Below are 27,187 nucleotides of genomic sequence, written 5' to 3'. Positions count from 1 at the left end.
TTAGATATGCCCAGTATGTAACTACTTGTGTTCAGATGTAAGGACCCTAATTTAATGTAAGCTTTTTGAGGGCAGGGATTGCCTCATATATCTTACTGTCTGTCTGGTTTCTAACTTAGTGCCTTAAGAACTTGTTAATGTGTCTTTCCACGACTAGACTGTGAACTTTTTGAGAGCAGGGACCACAGTTTAATAGCATTTGTCATGGCGGTGTCAGGCATCTAGAAGGTACTCAGTAAATGTTTATTGGATAAGCAGATTAATTTATATGAGAAAGGTTGTTCATAAGTGTATGGATTTTTATAAGGGGCTGTTTAACTATTATTAAAAAAATGACCCTGGATGTTTGACTTTTTCCTAATTGATATAATGTATCCATTTTTATATATTCTGCCAGATCCTTTTCTATTACAATATGCTCTTTAAGTGTTCTTTTTTCTCGTAATAAAATCAATCCATCAGTAAATGATTGCTTATAAGTGTCAGTTTTCTGTATTAGCCCAGATGCCCCAAAAGTCCTATGAAAGAAAAAAAAAGGTAATTAAAAATTTTTTTTTTCTAGACTTATTGCCCTTTTATTTTATTTTATTTTATTTTATTTTATTTTATTTTATTTTGAGATGGAGTCTCGCTCTGTTGCCCAGACTGGAATGCAGTGGTGCGATCTTGGTTCACTGCAACCTCCACCTCCTGGGTTCAAGTGATTCTCCTGCCTCAGCCTCCCTAGTAGCTGGGATTACAGGTGCCCGCCACCATGCCTAGCTAATTTTTTTGGTATTTTTAGTTGAGACAGGGTTTCACCATATTGGCCAGGCTGGTCTCAAACTCCTGACCTCAAGTGATCCGCTCACCTCGGCCTCCCAAAATGCTGGGATTACAGGTGTGAGCCACAGCGCCCGGCCTATTGCCCTTTTTTATAGCTTTGGACATTTGACTTTTTATTTCTTTTAATAGTAATTTAGAAATTACATTTCACTGTGGCTTGTTTAAAAATGTGTTTGTGGATTACTGTGATAAATTTGGTATTTACTTTCTTGCAGCCTGCTTGAATTTCTTGAAATTGTGCAAAATAAAATATTACAATTATTGCCTTATTCACAATGTACAGGTGAGTTGGTAGATATTAGTCATTTCCTTTGTTATTGGAACTATCTAACAAACTCTGTGAATTAACAAAGAATCCTACATATTACAGAGGGATTTTATCATACAAACTGGCGATCCTACAGGGACTGGCCGTGGAGGAGAGTCTATTTTTGGGTAAGTTGTTTTATTTATTTATTTTTAACGTCTGGAAGGGCAGAACTAATTCTTTTATTCTTAAATGAGGAAAAATATAATTGCTCATGTTTCAATCTGCATTTTAAAATACAGTTTAAATTTAGATTTTTCCCCCAAGTTCCCTAAATATCTAGAAAAAAAAAGTAATGTTTGGAATTCTGTTGGCATTTCTGTAAAGAAATAATTGATAACCCTGTATGTTACTAGTACTTCTGTATTTCATTTTGAAGTACTTACATTTATAACCTTATGTGTTTTTTTAGCCAACTGTATGGTGATCAAGCAAGCTTTTTTGAGGCAGAAAAAGTCCCAAGAATTAAGCACAAGAAGAAAGGCACAGTGTCCATGGTGAATAATGGCAGTGATCAACATGGATCTCAGGTTAGGAAATGAGTAAGAATATGAGATTTGCTTAGAAATGAAGGACTGGAAGGAGCCCACAGAGTTATTTTTTAAACTGTCCATTAAGGCTTAGAGGGTTTCAATCAGAAATATGTGTTGGGGAAAAAATGCACTTTTTCTGTATTAAAAAAAATTATTTTCTTCTTTTAAATGTAAAGCATTCCCATTGTGAAGAATTGAGAAAATACAGAAAAGTACAAAGAAAAACATTACCTGCCACTCCACCATCCATGATTATCACTGTTCACATTTGTGGCTCGTTTTTCAGTATTTGTTTTTATTTAATTAATTTATTTATTTTTATGAGATGTAGTCTCACTCTGTCGCCCAAATTGGAGTGCAATGGCACAATCTTGGCTCACTGCAAACTCTGCCTCCCGGGTTCAAGCAATTCTCCTGCCTCGGCCTTCCGAATAGCTAGGATTACATGTGCCCGCCACAACACCTGGCTAATTTTTATATTTTTAGTAGAGATGGGGTTTCACCATGTTGGTTGGCCACGATGGTCTCAATCACTTGACCTCATGATCCGCCTGCCTCAGCCTCCCAAAGTGCTGAGATTACAGGCGTGAGCCACCGCGCCTGGCCGTTTTTCAGTATTTCTTACTTTTTTAAAAACATTACGCAGAGTACCTTCTATTCATTGTCTTGTTTAATTCTCCCAATGACCCTGTTAATTCTCCCAATGACCTACCTGTTAGAGTAGGTACTTCTGTTTTCTACTATATACACATGAAGTTGAGTCATGGCTTGTCCAAGTATTTTGTTTTATTTTATTTTATTTTATTTACTTAGAGAAAGAGTCTTGCTCTGTCGGCCAGGCTGGAGTGCAGTGATGTGGTCTCAGCTCACTGCAACCTCCACCTCTCAGGTTCAAGCAATTCTCCTGCCTCAGCCTCCCGAGTAGCGGGATTACAGATGCCCGCCACCATGCCTGCCTACTTTTTGTATTTTTAGTAGAGACGGGGTTTTGCCATGTTGGCCAGGTTGGTCACAAACTCTTGACCCCAGGTGATCCACCTGCTTTGGCTTCCCAGAGTGCTGGGATTACAGGTGTGAGCCACCATGGCTGACCAAAAAATACTTTATTACTAAAAAATGCTTCTGATCATCTGAGCCTTCAGTAAATCATAATCTTTTTGCTGGTGAAGGGTCTTGCCTTGATGTTGTTGGCCGTTGACGAATCAGGGTGGTGATTGCTGAAGGTTGGGGTGACTGTGGCAGCTTCTTAAAATAAGACAACTGACTGGCGCGGTGGCATACATCTGTAATCCCAGTACTTTGTGGGGGCAAGGCAGGCAGATCGGTTGAGCTCAGGATTTCGAGACCAGCCCAGGAAACATGGTGAAAACCCCATCTCCACAAAAAAATACAAAAATTAGCTGAGCATGGTGGTACAGGGCTGTAGTTCCTGCTTCTTGGGAAGCTGAGGTGGGAGGATCACTTGAGCCTAGGAGGTCAAGGGTGCAGTGAGTGTGATTGCACCACTGCACTCTAGCTTGGGTGACAGTGAGACCTTGTCTTGCAAATAAATAAATAAATAAATAAGACAACAGAAGTTTGCCATGTTGATGGACTCTTCTTTCATGAAAGATTTCTGTGTATCATACGATGCTGTTGGATAGCATTTAGTAGAATTCAAGATTGAAGTCAATCCTCTCAAACCCTGCTACTACTGTATCAGCCAAGTTTATGTAATGTCCTGAATCTTTTGTTGTCATTTCAACAATTATCATACACCAGGAGTAGATTCCATCTCAGTAAATCACTTGGCTGGGTGCAGTGGCTCATGCCTGTAATCCCACCACTTTGGGAGGCTGAGGTGGGCGGATCACCTGAGGTCAGGAGTTTGTGACCAGCCTGACCAATATGGTGAAACCCCGTCTCTACTAAAAATAACAAAAATCAGCTCGGCGTGGTGGCGGGTGCCAGTAGTCCCAGCTACTTTGGAGGCTGAGACAGGAGAATTGCTTGAACGTGGGAGGCGGAGGTTGCAGTGAGCCGACATCGCACCACTGCACTCCAGCCTGGGTGATGCAGCAAGACTGTCTCAAACAAAAGAAAAAAAAAAGGAAGAAAACCACTTTGTTTGCTCATCCTTAAGAAGCAGCTCCGTATCTGGTCGAGTTTGATCATGAGATTGCAGCATTCAGTCCCATCTTCAGGCTCTACTTCTAATTCTCATTCTCTAGCAATTTCCACCACATTTGCAGTTACTGCCTTCACTGAAGTCTTGAGCCACTCAAAGTCATCCATGAGGGTTGGAATCTACTTCTTCCTAACTTCTGTTAATATTGATATTTTGACCTCCTCCCACAAATCACGAATGTTCTTAATGACATCTAGAATGGTGAATCTTTTTCAGAAGGTTTTCAATGTACTTGCCCATATCCATCAGAGGAATCACCATCTATGGCAGCTATAGCCTCACAAAATGTATTTTTTTTTTTTAATTTTTATTTTTAGAGATGGGGCCTCACTACATTGCTCAAGTGATCCTTCTACCTCAGCCTCCTGAGTAGCTGGGACTACAGGTGCATGCCACATGTCAGGCTGTATTTCTTAAATAATAATACTTGAAAGTTGAAATTACTCTTTGATCCATGGCTGCAGAATGGCTGTTACGTTAGCAGGCATGAAAACAGTATTTTTTTTTTTTTTTTTTGAGACAGAGTCTTACTCTGTCACCCAGGCTGGAGTACAGTGGTGCAGTCTCACCTCACTGCAACCTCTGCCTCCTGGGTTCAAACAGTTCTCTTGCCTCAGCCTTCTGAGTAGCTGGGATTATAGGTGTGCACCACTACGCCCGGCTGATTTTTTGTATTTATAGTAGAGATGGGTTTTCACCATGTTGACTATGTTGGCCAGGCTGGTCTTGAACTGGCCTCAAGTGATCCACCTGCCTCAGCCTCCCAAAGTGCTGGGTTTACAGGTGTGAGCCACATGCACAGCTGAAAACAATATTAATTTCCTTGTCAGAACTCCTAGGTGACCTGGAGTATTGTCAATGAGCAGTAACATTTTAAAAGGATTTCTTATTAAAAGAGCAGTAATATTTAAAAGGATTTTTGTTCTGAGCAGCAGGTCTCAACAGTGATCTTAAAGTATTTGATAAACCCTGCTGTAAACAGATGTGCTGTCATCCAGGCTTTGTTGTTCCATTTCTAGAGCACAGGCAGAATAGGTTTAGCATCATTCTTAAGGGCCCTGGGATTTTTGGTATAGTCAGTGAGCATTGGTTTCAACTTAAAAGTCAGCAGCTGGATTAGCCTGTAACAGAAGAGTCAGCTTGTCTTTGAAGCTTTGAAGCTAGGCATTGACTTTTCCTCTCTAGATATGAAAGTCCTAAGTGGCATCTTCCAATATAAGTCTGTTTCATCTACATGGAAAATTTGTTATTTCATGTAGTCATCTTCATCAGTGATCTTAGCTAGATCTTCCAGATAACTTGATGCATGCTGCAGTTTCTTTCTTTCTTTTTTTTTTTTTTTTTGAGACAGAGTCTCACTCTGTTGCCCAGGCTGGAGTGCAGTGGCGTGATCTCAGCTCACTGCAACCTTCGCCTCCCGGGTTCAAGCAATTCTCCTGCCTCAGCCTCCTGAGTAGCTGGGATTACAGGCACACGCCACCATGCCTGGCTAACTTTTGTGTTTTTAGTGGAGACAGGGTTTCACCATGTTGGTCAGGCTGGTCTTGAACTCCTGACCTTGTGATCTGCCTGCCTCGGCCTCCCAAAGTGCTGGGATTACATAGGCGTGAGCCACTGCACCTGGCCACTTGCTGTAGCTTCTATGTCAGCACTTGCTGCTTCACCTTGCACTTTTATTTATTTATTTATTTTTTTATTATTTTATTATTTTTTATTTTTTATTTTTTTTTTGAGACGGAGTCTCGCTCTGTCGCCCAGGCTGGAGTGCAGTGGCGCAATCTCGGCTCACTGCAAGCTCTGCCTCCCAGGTTCGAGTGATTCTCCTGCCTCAGCCTCCCGAGTAGCTGGGACTACAGGTGCCCACCACCACGCCCAGCTAATTTTTTGTATTTTTAGTAGAGACGGGGTTTCACCATGTTAGCCAGGATGGTCTCGATCTCCTGACCTCGTGATCCACCCGCCTCAGCCTCCCAAAGTGCTGGGATTACAGGTGTGAGCCACCGTGCCCGGCCCACCTTGCACTTTTAAATTATGGAGACAGCTTCTTTCCTTAAACTTTTATTTTATTTTATTTTTTTTTGAGATGGAGTAATCCACTGCACCTGGCCTCTTTGCTTAAACTTAATGAATTAACCTCTGCTAGCTTCAGACTTTCTTTTGCAGCTACCTCCCCTCTCTCAGCCTTTATAGAATTGAAGAAAGTTAGGGCTTGTTTGGAATTAGGCTTTGGCTTAAGGGATCGTTGTGGCTCGTGTGACTTGTGTAGATTACTAAAACCTTCTTCATATCAGCAGTAAGCCTGTTTCATTTTCTTATCATTCATGTGTTCACTGGAATAGCACTTCTAATTTTCTTCAAGAACTTTTCCTTTGCGTTTACAACTCAGCTATTGTTTGGTACAAGAGGCCTAGCTTTCGGCTTATCTTGGCTTTCAACATGCCTTTCTCACTATGCTTAATCATTTTTAGCTTTTGATTTAAAGTAAGAGATGTGTCATTCTTCCTTTTACTTGAACACTTAAGAGTCTCTTGTAGGGTTAATTGGCCTCATTTCAGTATTGTTGTGTCTCGGGGAATAGGGAGCACTGAGAGGGAGGAAGATGGGAATGGCTGGTTGGTGGAGTAGTCAGAACACATACAGCATTTATGGATTAAGTTCACCATCTTATATGGGCACAGTTTGTGGTGCCCCAAAACAATTGCAGTAGTAAGATCAAAGATTATAGATGGTAATAACAGATACAATAGTAATGAAAAAGTTTGAAATCTTGTGAGAATTACCAAAATGTGAGCCAGAAACATGAAGTGAGCATATGCTGTTGGGAAAATGGCACCAATAGACTTACTCAATACATGGTTGCCAGAAATCCTTAATTGTAAAAAATGCAGTATCTGCAAAGTGCAATAAAATGAGGTATGCCAATATAAGCTTTGTACTTTTTACTTAGTTTTGGTAACAAGTGTCTAAGAATTGGTGCAGTAAATGTGGACTCTTAACTTTCATGTATTTTTTTGTCAGTCTGTAACTGATTTCAGTTTGAGTTATGTATTATTTTTATGGTATTTATTATGTGTCCTTCTGTATAGTTTCTTATCACTACAGGAGAAAATCTGGATTACCTTGATGGTGTCCATACAGTGTTTGGTGAGGTGACAGAAGGCATGGACATAATTAAGAAAATTAATGAGACCTTTGTTGACAAGGACTTTGTACCATATCAGGATATCAGGTGTGGTTACAATTTACTATCTGAGTGTACTAGAATGTTTTAATATTGAGATGTTTAACATGTAGTGGTATGGATAGGAACGGTATGCGTAGGACTGGTTTCTGGATAATTCTAATCCCAAAAGGTGAATTAATATAAGACTGTAAGAATATTTATAATAAAAAGGACCTTTTGTATTTTTGTACTTGTACTAATTATTTATAATTACATTTGGAGGAATTATTTATTTATTTATTTATTTATTTATTTATTTATTTATTTTTTGAGACAGAGTCTCATGCTGTTGCCCAGGCTGGAGTGCAGTGGCACGATCTTGGCTCACTGCAAGCTCTGTCTCCCGGGTTCACACCATTCTCCTGCCTTAGCCTCCCGAGTAACTAGGACTACAGGCGCCCGCCACCACGCCTGGCTAATTTTTTGTATTTTTAGTAGAGACGGGGTTTCACCATGTTAGCCAGGATGGTCTCGATCTCCTGACCTCGTGATCCACCCACCTCGGCCTCCCGAAGTGCTGGGATTACAGGCGTGAGCCATTGCGCCCAGCTGGAGGAATTGTTAATGCTTTAATTTAGTTTTTTAATTGAGAAATAAGGCAAAAGTACTAAGATTTAGACAGTTATATTAGTTTACATTGTAAAGTAATGCAGGGTAATAAATACGGTATCACTCAATGCAAAACAGTAACACTCATTGTGAAAGTATATCTAGGTTAGTAATATCCATGTGCAGTACGGGTTTTTTTTTGGCCTTAGAGATAATCAAGTAATTTTTTGTAATCTATTAAAATAAAATAGGATTCTGAAATAACTTAAATGTATAACATTTGATTTGGATTTATTTTGTAAGGATAAATCATACAGTGATTTTAGATGATCCATTTGATGACCCTCCTGATTTATTAATCCCTGATCGATCACCAGAACCTACAAGGGAACAATTAGATGTAAGTAAAGCCCTCTTATGATTAAATGTACATTCATATTAATGATTTGTATGGATTTATCTTTTTCATCTATTAAAGTTAATTTTTTCCAAATTATTATCTTGCTTAATTATATTAGAACAAGTTTAGAGTTCTTTTTCTTTTCCACAGAGATGCTCATTTTTCTAGCTGTCTTCTCATTTCTCTAATTTCCTTTTTTCAGTTTCTTTTCTACTGAGATAACCTTAGCTCTAGAAGCTTACATGAACACCTTGGGAAAGTGTTTTTCTTATCATCAAATTAAACTATTATCTTGTGAGGTAACTTTTCAACTGGGGACACTCTGGAGCCAGGCTAGAACCCAGAAGTTTCTGTGAAACAGTGCAGACTGTTCCCCCACATATTTAAGGTTTATGTGGCTTCCTTAAAGCTGAATTTGTCTTTATGGTTGGGATTGGTGCTTAATTGTCAGATCATTTCTCTTCATTCAGCAGTTAGAATTGGATAATAAATAGTGTCCATATAAATACTTATTTTTATTTATGTATTTTTTTGAGATGGAGTCTCACTTTGTTGCCCAGGCTGGAGTGCATGGTGGGATCTCGGCCCATTGTGGCCTCTGCCTTCCTCGTTCAATCAATTCTCGTGCCTCAGCCTCTTGAGTTGCTGGGATTGTAGGCGCATGCCACCATGCCCAGCTAATTTTTGTATTTTTAGTAGAGACGGGGTTTCACTGTGTTGGCCAGGCTGGTCTTGAACTCCTGACCTCAAGTGATCCACCCGCCTGGCCTCCCAAAGTGCTGGGATTACAGGCATGAGCCACCACGCCTGGCCTATTTTGATTTTAACAGAAGCCCACTTTTGCTAATATTTTAGAATTAATATAAATCAGTTCTTGGAGGTTTATAAGTTTGTCTCAGTTGCTGTCCAATTAATTATTAAAAATTTTTTTTAGAGACAAGATCTCACTGTGTCACCCAGCTGGAGTGCAGTGGTGTGATTGTAGCTCACTGCAACCTTGATCAGTTACTGTTTTAGCATGTTTAACTAAGAATAAAGTATGTCTTCTATGTTTCTCAGATTTTTTTTATTCTTTAAATATATACATCAGTAACTTCTGTCTTACAGAGTGGTCGAATAGGAGCAGATGAAGAAATTGATGATTTCAAAGGAAGATCAGCTGAGGAAGTAGAAGAAATAAAGGCAGAAAAAGAGGCTAAAACTCAGGCTATACTTTTGGAGATGGTAAGATAATTACCTTTGTTCAAATTGTTCTGTAATATATCTAATGATACTTATTGAGTGTTTATTTCTGGCTCTTCGGTAGTCTTAAAATATTAAAAATTGAGTTATGATTTTTTTCTGGTTTAAATTTGGTATGGCATAATAATAAATTGGCTCTACTGTGAAAATAAATTTGGCTCTACTGTCAATATAGTGCTAAGTGCCTTTTTAAACAGTGGGAAGTGGATCTCTAACTTATTAATTGAATTTCAGTTGTTTAATATTCATCTCATTTTTAAAGAGTGTTAAGCAGGCTGAATTTTATGTATATTAAAGAATAGTTCTTCATTGTACCACTCGAGTGTTAAGATTAAACAGAATGGTAGTTGTAGGGTAAAATAATGGGTAGAAACTGAGCACTCTAAAATATACTGCTTCTCTGTATTACTAACAACCTGAAGTCATTTGGGGAATAATAATTCAGTAGATGATTAATTGACCTACTTGGTATTATTTTCCATTTCTTATTTTTGTAGAATAGGCATACCTGTCATATCATAGATAATAAATATTGGAATGAATGGATAATAAAGTTACTATTTTATATAATAGAACTTTCAGATTTGTAGTCTGTTTTAAAGTTTATTTATTATTTTATAGAGACAGGGTCTCACTCTGTTGCTCAGGCTGGAGTACAGTGGTGTATGATCATAGCTTGCTGCAGCTTCCAACTCCTCAGCTCAAGCAATGCCCCTGCCTCAGCCTCCTGAGTTGCTGAGACCACAGTCGCACACCACAATGCCCTGCTAATTTTAAAATTTTTTTGTAGAGACAGGATCTCCCTATGTTGGCCAGGCTTAAGTTTATACTACCATCAACTGTCTGAATGAACAAATAGTAAAGGCTGTATAGTTCAAGAAAGCTTTACTGAAATTAAAAAAATTAATTGAAAATACACATTTTAATGAGCACACTGTGTATCTCAGAGTATTGACCCTGAACACCCAACAGCAAGACAAATTCTAAGAGAATTACTACACTTGAAAGGTATGTTGAACAACTGGGCAGAAAGAATAAGTTACTTATAAGGGAATGAATTTAGATTGTTATCAGACTTTTCAACAGCAACACTTTGGAAGTTTATGCCAGAAGAAAATAGATTAACATACTTTTTAAAACTTTTTGTTTTCAGATAATTTCAAATTTATGGAAAAAAGTACATAGAACTTCTATATACCTTCTACCCACATTCACCAATTTTTAACATTTTGCTACATCTGTTTTATGATTCTCTCTTTTTCTCTCTCTCTGATTATACAAGCACATAAACATACATTTTTTTTCTGGACTATTTGGCAGTAAGTTGCCTGTTATTTCCCTTTACCTCTTAATCAGTGTGTATTTCCTAAAAGCAACAGTATTCAGTGTGTATAACAATATGTATGTATTCACAGTGTAGTTATCAAAATCAGAAAATTTAGAAGTGACAGAAATTACAGTTTATAGGGCTGGGCACAGTGGCTCACGCCTGTAATCCCAGCACTTTGGGAGGCCGAGGCGGGTGGATCATGATGTCAGGAGTTCGAGACCAGCCTGGCCAACATGGTGAAACTCTGTCTCTACTAAAAATACAAAAATTAGCTGGGTGTGGAGGCACGCGGCTGTAATCCCAGATACTTGGGAGGCTGAGGCAGGAGAATCGCTTGAACCCAGGAGGCGAAGGTTGCTGGGAGCCGAGATCGCGCCATTGCACTCCAGCCTGGGCAACAGGGCGAGACTCCATCTCAAAAAAAAGAAAAAAGAAACTACAGTTTCTATTCCAGTTTTGCCAGTTGTTTTAATAATATCTTTTATAATTGTTTCCTCCTCCAGACTAGAATCCAGCTCATGACTTATCATCTGTTGCATTTATTTTGTAGAATATTTTCCTTTTTTTTTTGTTTTTTGAGACGGAGTTTCTGTTGCCCAGGCTGGAGTGCAATGGCATGATCTTGGCTCACTGCAACCTCCACCTCCCGGGTTCAAGCGATTCACCTGCGTCAGCTTCCCAAGTAGCTGGGATTATAGGTGCCTGCCACCCACGCCTCGCTAATTTTTTTTTTTTTTTTTTTTTGAGACAGAATCTCGCTCTGTTATCCAGGCTGGAGTGCAGTGGCACGATCTCGGCTCACTGCAACCTCTGCCTCCCGTGTTCAAGCAATTCTCCTGCCTCAGGCTCCCGAGTAGCTGGGATTACAGGCGCCCGCCACCACATCCAGCTAATTTTTTGTAATTTTAGTAGAAACAGGGTTTCACTATGTTGCCCAGGCTGGTTTCGAACTCCTGAGCTCAGGCAATCCGCCTGCCTTGGCCTCCCAAAGTGCTGGGATTACAGGTGTGAGCCACTGTGCCCGCCCGAGCCCTCCCTTCTTATCTGCTTATCTATCCGTTCATTATCAGTGTCTCATGGATTCTTTTTTTGGCTTTGTTTTTAATAAATAGACAATTTGTAGAGCAATTTTAGAATTATAGAAAAACTGAACAGAAAGTACAGAGAGTTTCTAAGTACTCCCTCCCTCTTTCCCCCAGTCTTGCATTATTGTGACACATTTGTTAACAATTGATGAGCCAATATTGATACATTATTAACTAAAATCCATGATTTACATTAGAATTCAAGCTTTGTGTTGTACATTCTGTGGAACTGACAAATGTATGATAGCATGTATCTACCCTTACAGGATCATTCAAGGTAGTTTCACTGTCGAAAAAATCCCCTGGGCTCCACCTGTTCATCCCTACCCCCAACACCCAGTTCTTGGCAACTACTGATGTTTTTATTGTCTATATAGTTTTGGCATTTTCAAAATGTCATATAGTTGGAATTACAGTGTATGTAGCATTTTCAGACTGTCTTCTTTCACTTAGCAATATGCATTTAAGGTTCCACTGTGCCTTTTTTCTTTCTTCCCTTTCTTTTTTCTTTTCCTTTCTTTTCTTTCCCTCCTTTTTTTTTTTTTTTTTTTTTTTTTTTTTTTTTTTTTTTTGAGACAAGGTCTCGCTCTTGTTGCCAGGCTGGAGTGCAGTGGCGCGATCTCGGCTCACTGCAACCTCCGCCTCCCAGGTTCAAGAGATTGTCCTGCCTCAGCCTCCTGAGTAGCTGGGACTACAGGCACGGGCCACCACACCTGGCTAATTATTTTGTATTTTTAGTAGAGACGAGGTTTCACCACGTTAGCCAGGATGGTCTTGATCTCTTGACCTCGTGATCTGCCCGCCTTGGCCTCCCAAAGTGCTGGGATTACAGGTATGAGTCACCATGCCCGGCCCTTTTTTTTTTTTTTAATTTTTTTATTTGAGACAGGTTCTCACTCTGTTGCATGGACAGTGGCACAATAACAGCTTACTGCACCCTGACCTCCAGGGCTCAAGTGATCCTCCTACCTCAGCCTCACAAGTAGCTGGGACCACAGGCGTGTGCCACCACGCCCAGCTAATTTTATTTTTTGTAGAGACAGAGTCTCACTATGTTGCCCAGCCTGGGATTTCATTTCTTTTTTTTTTTTTTTTTGAGAGAAAGTCTCACTCTGTCACCCAGGCTGGAGTGCAGTGGTGCTGTCATAGCTCACTATAACCTTGAACTTCTGAGATTGAGCAGTCTTCCTGCCTCAGCCTCTTGAGTAGCTGGGACTATAGGCACATGCCACCACACCTCGGTAATTTTTAAATTTTTTTGTAGAGATGGAGTCTTACGCATGTTGCTCAGGCTGATCCCAAACTCCTAGGTTCAAGTGATCCTCCTGCCTTGGCCTCCCAAAGTGTTGGGATTACAGGCGTGAGCCACCATGCATGGCTGATAGCTCATTTCTTTTAATTGCTAAGTAATGTTTCATTGTATGGATGTATCACAGCTTGTTTATTTTTTACCTGTTGAAAGATACCTTGGTTGCTTCCAAGTTTTGGCAGTTGTGATTAAAGCTGCTGTAAACATTTGCATGCGGATTTTTGTGTAGGCATAAAGTTTCTATGCATTTGGGTAAATAGGAGTTCAGATGCTGGACTGAATGGTTTAGCTTTGTAAGAAACTGCCAGACTGTCTTCTAAAGTGGCTTTACATTTTACATTCCTACCAGCAATGAATGAGGGTTTCTTTTGCCTCACATCCTTGCCAGCATTTGCTGATGGTATTGTTTTGGATTTTAGTCACTCTAAAAGGTGATCCTGTGTCCTTTTGATTTTATTAACATGTTTCATCTTCTGTTTTCTAAGAATATCTGTTTCTCTTACCTTATTTGCATTTGTTTGTAATATAGTGATAATTCAGCTAGTGTTTTGTAAAATTAGTTTTGAATCTCATAGCTTTTATGAATGTTTTAAATTTCCTAATAGTATTTTAAAGTTAGCTTTGACCAAATACTATAGCAAGTTCTTTTTTGACTCATTAACTTTTTTTCTTATTTGTGCTTCCTTTCTGCCATTATAGGTGCTTTGGAGGATTTTTACTAATTTGCTCTTCTCCTTCTGTGTTTTGACACTCTTTTTTCTTTTTTAGAGGCAGGGTCTTACTCTGTTTTCTAGGCTGGAGTGCAGTGATGTGATCATAGCTCAGTGCTGCCTCAAAAACTCTGGAACCCAAGCAGTCCATCCAACCTTCTGAATAGCTAGGACTACTCACACTGCCATGCCTGGCTAATTGTTAAATTTACTATAGAGACAAGGTCTTACTATGTTGCATGGGCTGGTCTCAAACTCCTGGCTTCAAGAGATCCTCCTTCCTCAGCCTCCCAAAGTGATGGGATTACAGGTGTGAGCTATCATGCCTGGCTGTGATACTTCTTATTGGACATAATGTTGTCTTTTAATAGACTTCAGAAACATTGAGGAGATCTTACTGGCTGTGTTGCTTCTTACTGTTTTTTATTTTCAAGATTTTGGGGGGAAGGGCATGTTTATCCAAGAGGAGACACTTTACAGGTGATCTTATCAGAAATAATCTCTGAGAGAGTGTTTGAATATATGTATAAAGGGATGTTGTTGCCCCATCTAAATGTGACAGAGTTGCATACATATATGGTAAAACTCTGATGATATGCAAGGAAATGACTAAAAAGGAAAACCAAAAAGCAGAGTATTTGTTGTCTCTGATGAGGAGGCAGAGGGAGAATGGGATAGGTGACATTTTAGTTCTTAAGGTAGGTGGTAGCATCATAGTGGTTTTTATTTTTAAGCTTACTGACTTACATGTACTTTACATAAATTCTTATCCTTTAAAAAATATATCAAATACTTGAAAAAAGACAAAGTAGGGGTAAAATTAGGCTTTGAAGCCAGATAAATGTAGGTTCAGATCCCAGCTCTGTTGTTTACCACTGTGTGGCCTTGGGCAAGTTACTTGTTTAACCTTTTAAATTTCACTTTACTTGTCTTTATTTTATTTGTTTATTTATGAGATGGAACCTTGCTCTGTCGCCCAGGCTGGGGTGAAGTGGCGTTAGCTCACTGCAACCTCCGCCTCCTGGGTTCAAGCGATTCTACTGCCTCAGTGTCCTGAGTAGTTAGGACTACAGGTGCACACCACCACGCCCGTTTAATTTTTGTATTTTTAGTGGAGATGGGGTTTCACCATGTTGGCCAGGCTGGTCTTGAACTCCTGACCTCAAGTATCTGCCCCCCTTGGCCTCCCAAAGTGCTGGGATTACAGGCGTGAGCTACCATGCCCGGCCACTTTACTTGTCTTTAAAATGGAAATTGCAGGATTGTTTCAAGAATTAGCGTAATAGATCTGAAGCCCCAAGCACTGTTCACACAAAGTATGAGTTATTTAAATATTAGCTATTAACACTGTTAAGAATAGGAACAGTGTAGTTCAAATTTTGAAATCTTATTTGGATTTCTTTTCCAGAGCCTGCAGTTTGTAATATAAATTTAGATGTTTTAAGGAAATCAGCATTGTGGGATTGGGTAGGATTTAGAATGGAAACTAAATAGGAATTGATTTATGTTTTTGTTTGTTTGTAATTTAGGTGGGAGACCTACCTGATGCAGATATTAAACCTCCAGAAAATGTACTGTTTGTGTGTAAATTGAACCCAGTGACCACAGATGAGGATCTGGAAATCATATTCTCTAGATTTGGGCCAATAAGAAGGTAATCCTTAGAATTAGTGAAAGAGATATTTAGAAAAACTAGGTATCAGTTGGTGGTTTTCTAATGACATATTTTGATGATTCTGTGAATTCTAGGCGAATTTTGTACTGGTGAATTTTTACAAGTGAGTCTTTGGACAGTAGGGAAGAAAAGTATATATGTATGTGTATACATACATACGTACATACATACACACACACACACAGATAAATAATTGAATCTCCCACTCTCAACACGTTTTCACTCTAAAACAGGAAATGAATGGAACAATTTAAATCTAGTTGTGTAATACTCTCAACAGCCTTCTTTAATATTTAAAATATTTATCTCATTCAACTCCTGGAATTACCAGCAATTTATGTCAAAATTAATTTAAAACTAAATTTTCTAAAATTTTTCTTTTGGTTAGTTTTCTCTGCATTAATGAAAAAGTCTATGAAGCTCGTATTTCTGTGAGGAAGGGGACTATTTTGTAATTGATTAAAAAGTATTATATTTAGGGTTTCCTTTTGTTTCAGGGATTTTATTTTATTTTATTTATTTTTATTTATTTTTTTGAGAGAGAGTCTCGCTCTGTTGCCCAGGCTGGAGTGCAGTGACGTGATCTCGGCTCACTGCAACCTCTGCCTCCCGGGTTCAAGTGATTCTTCTGCCTCAGCCTCCTGAGTAGCTGGGACTACAGGCATGCGCCAACATGCCCAGCTAATTTTTGTATTTTCAGTAGAGATGGGGTTTCACCATATTAGCCAAGCTGGTCTCAAACTCCTGACCTTGTGATCCATCCGTCTTGGCCTCCCAAAGGGCTGGGGTTATAGGTGTGAGCCACTGCGCCCGGCCTCATTTCAGGTTTTTAAAATGAGACTTATGACACTTGGGGAAAGGGACAAGCCAGGTGCTTTCAACTTCAGCTTATTGGCCTTTTCACTTGGTTATTATGGTATGTTAGTTCTGTAATTAACATTGTGCTTACAGTGTTAAATTTGAGCTTGATTTATATTAAAATTCAAAAATTTCAAAGCTTAAACTTACTAAACATTTATGTATGTATGAGTATGCATACATTATTCTACAGTAATGTTAGATATTCTATAATTCGTCTATATTTGGACCAGAAAAGTGTTGTGATTTTAAAAGTCTTTAGCAGTAGTTTACTTTTGCCAAAGGAAAATTAAATATTCTTACTTCAGTGCTTAAGGGAATTTAGGACTGTAGGCCTACATAAGGCGCTTAGAGTAGAATTTAGATAATTTAGTTACTGCTCTGGTGAACTATTTTTAAAAAAGAATTGTTACTAAATGAATTTGGAAAAATAATCTATGAATTTAACTTTGCCTTGTAATAACTGACTTACTTCTTCTGCAGTTTTGAAGAGTGAGAGTGAATGCTTTCTTCCTTTTTATTTTTTAAAGTCACTTTGAAATACTTTCTTTCAGTTGTGAAGTTATCCGAGACTGGAAGACAGGAGAGTCCCTCTGTTATGCTTTTATTGAATTTGAAAAGGTATGTCATAATACAGACATAAGTTTGGTATTTATTTGCTTTTATATGATATTAAAATGTGAAAAATTATAGAACTTTTTCTAGTTTCTAGAATTGCCCTTTCGTTTGGCACTCCCCAAAATTAAGTTTATTTTATCTATATAGGGGATTAGTTCAACATCTGTTGATGTTAACCTACGTACTTTTACTTTAGGTTCAGGTGCAATCTGCATGAAAGTATCTTTAGAACTTTTTTGTTTTTTGAGACAGGGTCTCACTCTGTTGCCCAGGCTGGAGTGCAATGGCACAATCTCAGCTCACTGCAGCCTCCGCCTCCTGGTTCAAGCGATTCTCTTGCCTCAGCCTCCCGAGTAGCTGGGATTACAGGTGCCCACCACCACGCCCTGCTAATTTTTTTGTATTTTTAGTAGAGACGGGGTTTCACCATATTGGCCAGGCTGGTCTTGAACTCCTGACCTCAAGCAATCCACCTGCCTCGGCCTCCCAAAGTGCTGGGATTACAGGCATAAGCCACCACACCCAGCCAATCTTAGAACTTTTTAAGTTCTAAGTAAAGCCCTTCAGAGACTCAATAATTTTTCTCTGTTACTTAAGTAGAGATAAAATTGAGTAATAGAGAACTGAACTGGATGCTAAGATTTAGATATTAATATATCTTTTGTCACTAGCCAGCTATTGTATGATACTTGGCAGTTTAGTTAACCATTCTTTCTAGGTCTTACCTTCTTATAAATAAAACTTGGGTATTAGATTAGATGGTCCCTTCTAGAGCTGTAATAATGATAGCTTATGTTGCTTAAATATTTACTTTAAGCTAGGCATTATGTTACTTTTGCTGCATTTAATCCTCACAGTTCTGTAAGATAGGGACCATCCCCTTTTCCAAATAAGTTAACCGAGACACATAATGCTAATGTGACTTGTTCAAAAATCACACACCTAGTGAATGAATGTCATAGCTGGGATTTGAACTCAGATATGTCTGACTCTGTTCCCATTGAGTTTACACTATGCTATGGTATGCTCTTTTTTAATGCAACTTTGGACTCATATGTATCCAGTAGTAGCTCATTCTAAGTTCTAATTATTACAAAGCATTTATGGAATACCTTTTATGTTTTCAGACACAGCAATAAGGCCTAGGGATACAAGATGAATCATGGAGGGTTGAGGAAGATAGACACATAAAGTTATATGTAGGCACTGTGTCAGATGTACCAGAAATGATACTTACAAGGTACATTGGGGCCAGCAGAAAGACCTTTACCTTTGGTTTGCTGTGAAAACTTGTAGACCTGCACTAGCATTCTATCATTGACACTATAGAATCTGTTATTTATTTTCTCACAAATAAAATTTCATTTGTAGCACATAGACTAATGACTGCCCATGTTTTGAGTTTTTTGCCGCTATGCCATTTTCTTTTTTTTTTTATTTTTTATTTTTTTGAAACAGAGTTTTGCTTTGTCATCCAGGCTGGAGTGTAGTTGCATGATCTCAGCTCACTGCAACCTCTGCCTCCCAGTTTCAAGCGATTCTCATGCCTCAGCATCCCAAGTAGCTGGGATTACAGGTGCTTGCCACCACACCTGGCTCATTTTTGTATTTTTAGTAGATACAGGGTTTTATGATGTTGGCCAGGCTGGTCTTGAGCTCTTGACCTCAACTGATCCACCTGCCTTGACCTCCCAAAGTGCTGGAATTATAGGCTTGAGCCACTGCACCTGCTGTTTTGCTTTTTTATTGATCTCTAAGGATTCTTTATATTTTCTGGATGCAAGCTCTTTTTTGATTATGTGTGATACAGATATCTTTTCTGTGGATTTCCTTTTACTTTTTTTTGTTTTTTAAGGGACAGGATCACTCTGTGTTGCCCAGGCTGGACTTGAGCTCATGGGCTCAAGTGATTCTCCAATTTTAGCTCCTCCATAACTGGGACCACAGGCATGCCTTTTTCCTTTCTTAATGGTGTCTTTTTATAAACAAATTTCTAATTTTAATGGTTCAGTTTGTCACTATTTTTCTTCCTTTTTAGTGGCCTATTTAAAAAATATTTGCCCACTTCAAAGACATGAGGATGTTCTCCTGTATTATTTTTAGAAGCTTTGTTGTGAAATTGTTTCCCATTCAATTCTGTGATTTGTTTTTGGTGTATGTGTATTACATTGTTTCGTTTTTCATACATTGGATTGCCAAGTGACACTCAGCACCATTTATTTAAAAGGTTGTCCTGGCCGGGCGTGGTAGCTCACGCCTGTAATCCCAGCACTTTGGGAGGCCGAGGTGGGTGGATCACGAGGTCAAGAGATCGAGACCATCCTGGCCAACATGGTGAAACCCCATCTCTACTACAAATACAAAAATTAGCTGGGCGTGGTGGTACGCGCCTGCAGTCCCAGCTACTCGGGAGACTGAGGCAGGAGAATTGCTTGAACTCGGGAGGCAGAGGTTGCAGTGAGCCAAGATTGCACCACTGCACTCCAACCTGGCAACAGAGCAAGACTCCGTCTCAAAAAAATAATAAATAAATAAAAGGTTGTCCTTTTTCTCTGAGGTCTCCACTGATGAAAAAAATAAAATAATAAAAAAAGTTGTCCTGCCCCACAGCTCTGTAGTACCACTTTTGTTATAAATCAGGTATCCTTATATGTATAGAGTCTGTTTCTAGACGCTATACTGTTGCACTGATCTATTTGTCTATTCATATACCACTGTTACATTGTGTTAATCACTATAGGTTTATAATGTCTTGATAACTGTGAGTCTTCCAACTTTGTTGTTTTTGAAGATTGTCATAGCTGTTTTTGACTTTTGAATATTTATATATATTTTTGAATCAGTTTCTCAATTTTGAAGAGATTTCTTAACTATTATTTAGGTGTAAGTAAATTGAGTATTTGCAAATACTATCCTCCTGAAAAGGTGATCTTCAGAGCTTTCTCTTTGGGGATATAGCATGGTGATAGAATTATGCCTGCCTGAAAATAATCAGTCAGATTCATGAAACATACACTGATTGCCTACATTTTAGATACCATGCCATATGATGTTCTAAATGATGTAGTTACAAAGACGAATCAAGCTTTATCTATATCTTCATGGATTTTATAATCATTTGATTATTGACACATGTAATAAATATGATTATAACTATTTTATCTGCTTCTCTTTGGATTATCTCTAGTAAGAATAAGTTTCCAGGAATGTAAAAAAAAATTGATCAGTACTGAGTTGAAATATGTCACTGTCAGTGTCAGAAACAGGGATTTAGAATTCTGAAGTTACCTACAGGAAGGATTCTTGTGTAGCACAGACCTTGGTATTGCAGGCTCACAGTTCATTATCTAAAACCCTTGAGAATAACTAGGCTTCCTAATACAGAATTTTTCAGAATTCAGAAAGGTAATACTGTATATATGCATACACACACATACACATTACATCTGTGATTATGTAATACCTTTCTGGGTCAGCATTCCATAATTCTGTCACAGAAGTATTTCTGCAGTGAAACAAATGAATATTCATACTAAGTGGATAAAAAATGGTCATAACCTACCATTAGGTCCGGTGTTACTGCCAAATTAATTTTAACACCAAACTTATGAAAACAACTTTCACTTTTCAGGATGTTTTTGAATTTTGAGTAAAAAGGATTGTGAACTTGTATAATACAGTCAGTAAGTGTATATTTATCTGTTCACTACAGTTGGACTGCCTCTTTAAAATCCTAGCTCTGACCCTTGCCAACAACTTCTATACTTCTCTAAACTTCTGTTTTCTCATTAAGAAAATGGATAGTACCTCATGGGGTTGTTACCAGAGGTATTTGAGGTAATAGATACAAAGCATTTAACAGCATTGGGTGTGTAATAAGTATTCAAACATTAATTTTTGTAACAACAAACTTTTTGTATTTTCAGTATTCTAGCTACAGAAATCTTTTCCATAAAGGTTTATGCTTGAGTTTTTATAATTATTATCAGGAAGAAGATTGTGAGAAAGCATTCTTCAAAATGGACAATGTGCTTATAGATGACAGAAGAATACATGTGGATTTTAGCCAGTCTGTTGCAAAGGTTAAATGGAAAGGAAAAGGTATGGTGGTTTATCTTTTGTTTTTGTTCTGCCTTTTTTTTTTTTTTTGAGATGGAGTCTCACTCTGTTGCCCAGGGTGGAGTGCGGTGGCACGATCTTGGTTCACTGCAACCTGTGTCTCCCACGTTCAAGCCGTTCTCATGCCTCAGCCTCCCAAGTAGCTGGGATTACAAGCATGTGCCACCAAGCCCAGCTAATTTTTGTATTTTTAGTAGAGGCGGGGTTTCACCACGTTGGCCAGGCTGGTCTCGAACTCCTGACCTCAGGTAATCCACCACCTTGGCCTCCCAAAGTGCTGGGATTACAGGCGTGAGCCACTGCGCCCGGCCTTGTTTTTGTTCTGCTTTTCATGCTTGTATGAGCCTTTTATTGAGTGCTGTTAATTAGGAGAAATATTAATTGATGTAACTCCTGCCATTTATAATTTTACAAACCTGCTATCTGGAATCTGAGGTAGAGTGTGTGTGTGTGTGTGTGTGTGTGTGTGTGTGCGCACACGCATGTGTGCACCTGTGCGTGTATTTTAAACTGATGAAAAATTATATTTTCTATGTTTGACTATATTATAAATTACTAATAATTACCCACTGCAGACATGATATGTTTCCAAAGTAATTATTTTGACTTTATGGTGTTTTGAGTCTTTTAGGTGCACAACTTAAATTTTTTTTAAGTTTGTTTTAGTTGTCATATGATGCAAAATAGAAAAGGTCCATGGAAAGGTAGATAAAAGTCTCATTCATTCCTGCTCGTCATCTATCTAATTTCTCTTCCAGAGTAACCATTATTACCTATTGGTACTAACTTTCCCCTACATTTTTTGAATACATATGTGCATATATATGTGTGTGTGTGTGTGTGTGTGTGTGTGTGTGTGTGTGTGTGTGTATGATTTTCTCCTTTTAAAAAGGAAAATACAAAACAAAGGATGCAGGCTATACATACTGTTTTTGTACCTTGCATTTTTCAATTAACAGTGTATCTAAGAGATCAGTTCATATCAGTATATAAAATGAACCAGCCCTGTTAATGGGTTTTCTAAATGTTTACTCTTCCATGTCCATAGCCATATGTTCCACCTTTGTACATATTGCATTTCCCACATACACATACATGTATGTCAAATACATTCCTGGTAGCGTGTCAGTCTTAAAAGTTGGGTCTCTCATTTGTTGAAATAATACAAGTTTTTGGTTTTTGATGCAGTGTTTTTAAAAGGTTTCACTTTGGTAGTTACTCACATGTAATGCTAAGTTTTACTGGGAATTTCAGGGTTACTTTCTTTTTCTATAACACTTATTTCCCATGATTTTAATGAACTTTTTTTTGGTCTATTTTTAGTAAGAAAGAAAAACACTATTTAGTTGTGAATTGCTGAATTGTTTGGTGGATTCTGTTACCTTATGGGAGTTCAGAGAAGGAAGAAATTATTAATGTGAATAAAGTAGGCAAGGAATGCTGAGTGGAAGCTGTGATCTCTGTGATAAGGGAGAGGGTGACTTGGATTGACTTGACTTGATTGGAGTGACTTGACTATTAGTTTCTCCTGTGAAACCTTACCTCCTCCTAGAACACATGGCTAGTTTTTGACAGTGCTGTTTGAGTGATTTGTGAAAACTAAATTGAAGTACTAAGATTTTTTTCCACATATGAAAATTACAACTTTGTGAACAAAAGATTCCAGTGAGTGTATTCAGAAGTGTTGGTGAGCTGCTGGCCTGATGCAGTGTAGTTCTGGCCAGTAGTAATGCCAGGTGGCTCTTATGTAGAGCTTTGCTTCCAAAGAGCTAGTTTAATTGTATCATTTGGGAAGTGTGTGAAGTATTATAATTCCTCATTATAGATATGGAATTTGAGGCATAATCTTGAGACATGATTTACCTAGAGTCACATACACAGATGATTTAGACAGACCCTAAATTTGGTTTGTTTTTTTACCCTCTCAATCCTGTCTTCTTCTCAACCCATCCACCCATTGAATAAATAATACTACTTTCTTGTGACTTTTAAATAAATGTCTTCATGTTTTTTCCTAAGATAAAATGTCACATAGGAGGGAGAAGCTTTAGTTTTGTATATGCCATCATAAACATACAGTTTATTATTATTCTCAGTTAATTTTGAAATAATTATATGTTATTGATTCACATTTATAAACTTAATGTGTATAATGTGCCATTCACAGCACTAAGTACTTTCCTTTATAGTCTGATGATTCCAGCAACTCTGTGAAATGTTGGTATTATTTTTAGTTTATAAATGAAGGTAATGTAAATAAAGGTAATGAATTGCAGAGAAGTGGTGTCTTACCTAGGACCTCCCACTACAGTCAAGAACCTCTTAGGTTAATCTGGTGCCCTTTCTGTTATATGGTAACTGCTTCATCCATAGTGAGACTTTTAATGGCAGGCAGATGGCAAATAATTTTTCAATGATAAATGATGGCTGTTTGTTACTGTTACCAGTTATTTTATCTCTTGGAGTAGACTGTTTCACATTTATGGGAAACATTGCTGGCCATTTTTGTTTCTGGAGTCTCTGGAATTGACAAATAGATTGATCTTGTCTTTTTTGCTTACGCTATAGGTCCCCCTTTAAAACCCTGATGATCAAGGTATACATAGGATTCCCAGTCAAAACCTCTGTCTATACCTCCAGTTTGTTTTACTTCTACATTTAATCTAGGACCCTTCTGTAGGAAGTCTTTCTACAAACAGCATTTCCTAGTGGTGTAGCTGAGGGATAGGAAAGGCAGGGCAGTCAACAGGTCTGGGACATGGATACGAATTGAATTCTCATCTGGTAGGAGACTTGAAAATTGAATTCTCATCTGATAGGAGACTAGACTTGAGAGTAGAGAGGCTGCATTGAATGCTCTTCCTTTCTAGCCCTACCAAGCTAGTTAGGATAAGCAGTAGGTCCTATTTTCCTGAAGGGATTTTTGGCACTTGGGAGGAATCAAGTTGCCCCTAAGTTAGAATTTCAAAGTAGAGACAGTTTGTCTTTGGTGCTATTACCCACCCTCTCCTCTCACAGTTTTTTGGTGATCTTCTGCACATCCTGCCCTCTTCTATTTGCCTGATGCTCTGTTGCCATTTGGCAGCAGAGTATCTCTTGTTAAATCTTTTTTTTTTTTTTGAAACGGAGTTTCGCCCTGTCGCTCAGGCTGGAGTGCAGTGGCACAATCTCGGCTCACTGCAACCTCTGCCTCCCAGGTTCATGCGATTCTCCTGCCTCAGCCTCCCGAGTAGATGGGATTACAGGCACACACTATCTTGTTAGATCTTTAAAAGGTCTCTTAATGTTTCACTTCTCTCAAACTTAAGTCTTTCAGATCTTAAACTCAGGTCCCAAATCCTCAGTTTTCCGTTGGACTTAATGTTCTCATGGGCTCAATGGCTCTACGTGAACACGGCATTTGTGTGTAATTTATTTTCAAGTTTGATGTTGTAATATTCACATATATCGTTAGGTGGCAGCATGTGGCTACCTAGCAAAAATGGATGTCTGATTTCAGTTAAATTAGTAATGGAGATGGAATTACTATGATTCTTTTGTTCCCTTTTTCTGTCTCTCGATGTATGCCATTTATAAAATAGCTCTTATACTTTTTATAAAATATTGTTCTTGATTAGGTGGTTTTTTTACTAAGCTCTTTTTTTCTTTTCTTAATAAATAGGTGGGAAATACACCAAGAGTGATTTCAAGGAGTATGAAAAAGAACAGGATAAACCATCTAATTTGGTTCTGAAAGATAAAGTAAAGCCCAAACAGGAGTATCCTTACCAAGAATCAGTTAGTTAATATGTATTGACCATCTGCTATGTGTAGAGTACTGTGTGATGTGTTATGAAAAGTCACAAAAGCTATAGAAGACAAAGTTCCTGAATCCAGATTGTTTGTGAGGAAGTAACTTAGTTTATCATTATCTCCTTTCAAGATCTTACATATACTTTGCTTTTTCACTATACTGTAGTGTATGGAGAAAGTTAAGGTTGAAAGAAATCTGTAGCCTAATTCTTTTATTAATACTTTCCTACTCTAGGTTAAGTACTTTCCTACTTACCATATTCTCAGAAGATCTTCAGGTAAGATTTGTATTTTCTTTTTGGGGGGCTTTCCTGCAAAAACCGGAAAGCCTGCTAGACAAATTCTAGAAGAGCTGTAACACTAGCTTTGTATTTTCTATATGTAATTGTAATGTTTTCTATTCCTCATAATCAGAAATTTATTATTGCCAAGCTGATTCCTTTGTGCTAACTGCTGTTATGTTTAACTTCCTTATCTAGATTACAAAATCCTATTGTTCTCTGTTACAATGTTAGGTTACTTCTTTTGGTATAGTATATTGTAATTTCAACAACAAATATTTATTGGGCTACTACTGAGTGCAAGAGTTCACTTTTGTAGGATTAAAAAGAAATCCATTGACTTGACCGTTTACTTCAGGTTCTTCCAAGTTTTAGGTTGAGTCATGTAAAAAGTAATGAAACATACTGTTTATATTATGACATTTAAATTTGTTCACTAATTTTTCCCATTATAAATATATCACTCCACACATTGCAAGAGTTATTTCTTTTGTGATTCTTTCTGGTAAATGGTGTCTTTGTTTCCTAGTTTCTATTGGTATTTCAGGGATTTTTTTTCCACATATGTAGACATTTCTTTTCCAAGTACTCATCAAGAAAGATGAATATCAGGTTGACCTGGTCTGCATTCATGTTTTAAGATGTGTTGATTGTCTGCAATGTATAAAGCATTGTGAGGTGTTAGAACTGGATAAAGTCTGAAGAAAGCTGATAAAATCAGCATAAGAAGAGGCTTTCACATGCAGACAGACCAAATAAGAAGCTGAGATTTGGTCAGAAAAGATCAACATTCAAGGGCATATGATTGAAAGCTCAAAATCATAAAAGGTATGAATGGAATACATTTGATATTTATTTACCAAATCTTTGAAATTAAATTTAGGCTTATTACTAATAACTATAGCTGGAAGAAGGGGAATTTTAAGTTTTCTTTAATTTTAATTAATTGAAACAACCACACATAAACCTATATGGAATAGTGTAGCTTCTAGCCTTTTGAAGTTGATGCAAAAGAGAGAAATGCCATTAGGGGATAGTCTGATGTGCAGATAAGTTGTCTTAAGTTAGTTAAGAAGGCATGGTGGCATCTACTTTATGGGCCTTAAGAGAAAGAGAAATTACTGAAAGTATAGATTATTAATAAGAAGAATCAAAAATAGAAGTAGGAGAAGGAAATAACTTGGCCCAACTAGACCTCAGGGAAGAAATTGGAGATAAGAGGGCAGTGAGCTCACAAATTTGTGTTTTATTCAAAGGGAGAGGGATTTGATGTCTTCTAAAAGTGTTGATTTTAGTGGTAAGTACAAGATAGTGGGTGAGGAAGCAGGAGATGTAAGTGTCTTGAGGGTATGACAAGTAATCAACAGATACTTAGTAGCATCTATCGCATACCCAGTTTAGCAATGAAAGATATTCAGTTCCTGCCCACATAGAACTTACGTTTTACTGTTGGGGTGGGAAAAAAAAAAAACCAGACATTAAATAATTACCATTCTAAATATGTCTAAGTTATTGCAAATAAATATTGCAAAGGGATATGGGACTCATAATAGGGGGCGAGAGGTTAGAGAATACCCTCAACCCTGAAAAAAGTGACATTAAAGCTGTGACACTAATATGGAGATAGGAGGGCTGAGGTGGAGTGCTGTCTTCTTTCGTATGATCCATCATTTAAGAAATAGGCTGGGTGCAGTGGCTCATGCCTGTAATCCCAGCACTGTGGGAGGCCAAGGTGGGAGGATTGCTTGAGCCCAGAAGTTTGACACCAGCCTGGGCAATATAGTGAGACCCGGTCTTCATAGGCTGGGTGCAGTGGCTCACACCTATAATCCCAGCACTTTGGGAGGCCGAGGCGGGCAGATCACCTGAGGTCGGGAGTTCAAGACCAGCCTGGCCAACATGCAGAAACTCCGTCTGTACTAAAAATACAAAAAATTAGCCCGGCGTGGTGGCAGATGCCTGTAATCCCAGCTACTCGGGAGGCTGAGGCAGGAGAATTGCGTGAACCCAGGAGGTAGAGGTTGTGGTGAGCCAAGATCGCGCCATTGTACTCCAGCCTGGGCAACGAGAGTGAAACTCCATCTCAAAAAAAAAAAAATTAAAAAAAAATACAGTTTTTATCTTAACCCAATACAGTCACAGTACAATCATACACACACACACA

General features: G+C 38.2%; 1 protein-coding gene and 1 non-coding gene across 2 annotated transcripts in view; one reads left to right on the top strand and one right to left on the bottom strand.

Moving 5' to 3' along the window:
- The window catches only part of PPIL4 (peptidylprolyl isomerase like 4), a 40,710-nt gene that overhangs the window by 3,483 nt on the left and 10,040 nt on the right, over nt 1-27,187 (top strand). Inside the window, exons 2-11 of the mRNA XM_030809822.1 lie at nt 1,041-1,108; nt 1,196-1,260; nt 1,545-1,662; nt 6,919-7,061; nt 7,908-8,004; nt 9,112-9,228; nt 15,210-15,334; nt 16,768-16,834; nt 20,821-20,932; nt 24,612-24,708. Of these exons, the coding sequence (XP_030665682.1) occupies nt 1,041-1,108; nt 1,196-1,260; nt 1,545-1,662; nt 6,919-7,061; nt 7,908-8,004; nt 9,112-9,228; nt 15,210-15,334; nt 16,768-16,834; nt 20,821-20,932; nt 24,612-24,708 (1,009 nt within the window). The remainder of the gene's footprint in view (nt 1-1,040; nt 1,109-1,195; nt 1,261-1,544; nt 1,663-6,918; nt 7,062-7,907; nt 8,005-9,111; nt 9,229-15,209; nt 15,335-16,767; nt 16,835-20,820; nt 20,933-24,611; nt 24,709-27,187) is intronic.
- Nucleotides 25,044-25,105, bottom strand: LOC115834544. The gene has a single exon (XR_004029486.1). It is a non-coding gene; the product is annotated as a U7 small nuclear RNA (small nuclear RNA).

This window comes from Nomascus leucogenys, chromosome 3 (genome assembly GCF_006542625.1).
Source record: "Nomascus leucogenys isolate Asia chromosome 3, Asia_NLE_v1, whole genome shotgun sequence".
Lineage (NCBI taxonomy): Eukaryota > Metazoa > Chordata > Mammalia > Primates > Hylobatidae > Nomascus > Nomascus leucogenys.
This window is presented reverse-complemented; position numbering and strand designations above follow the sequence as displayed.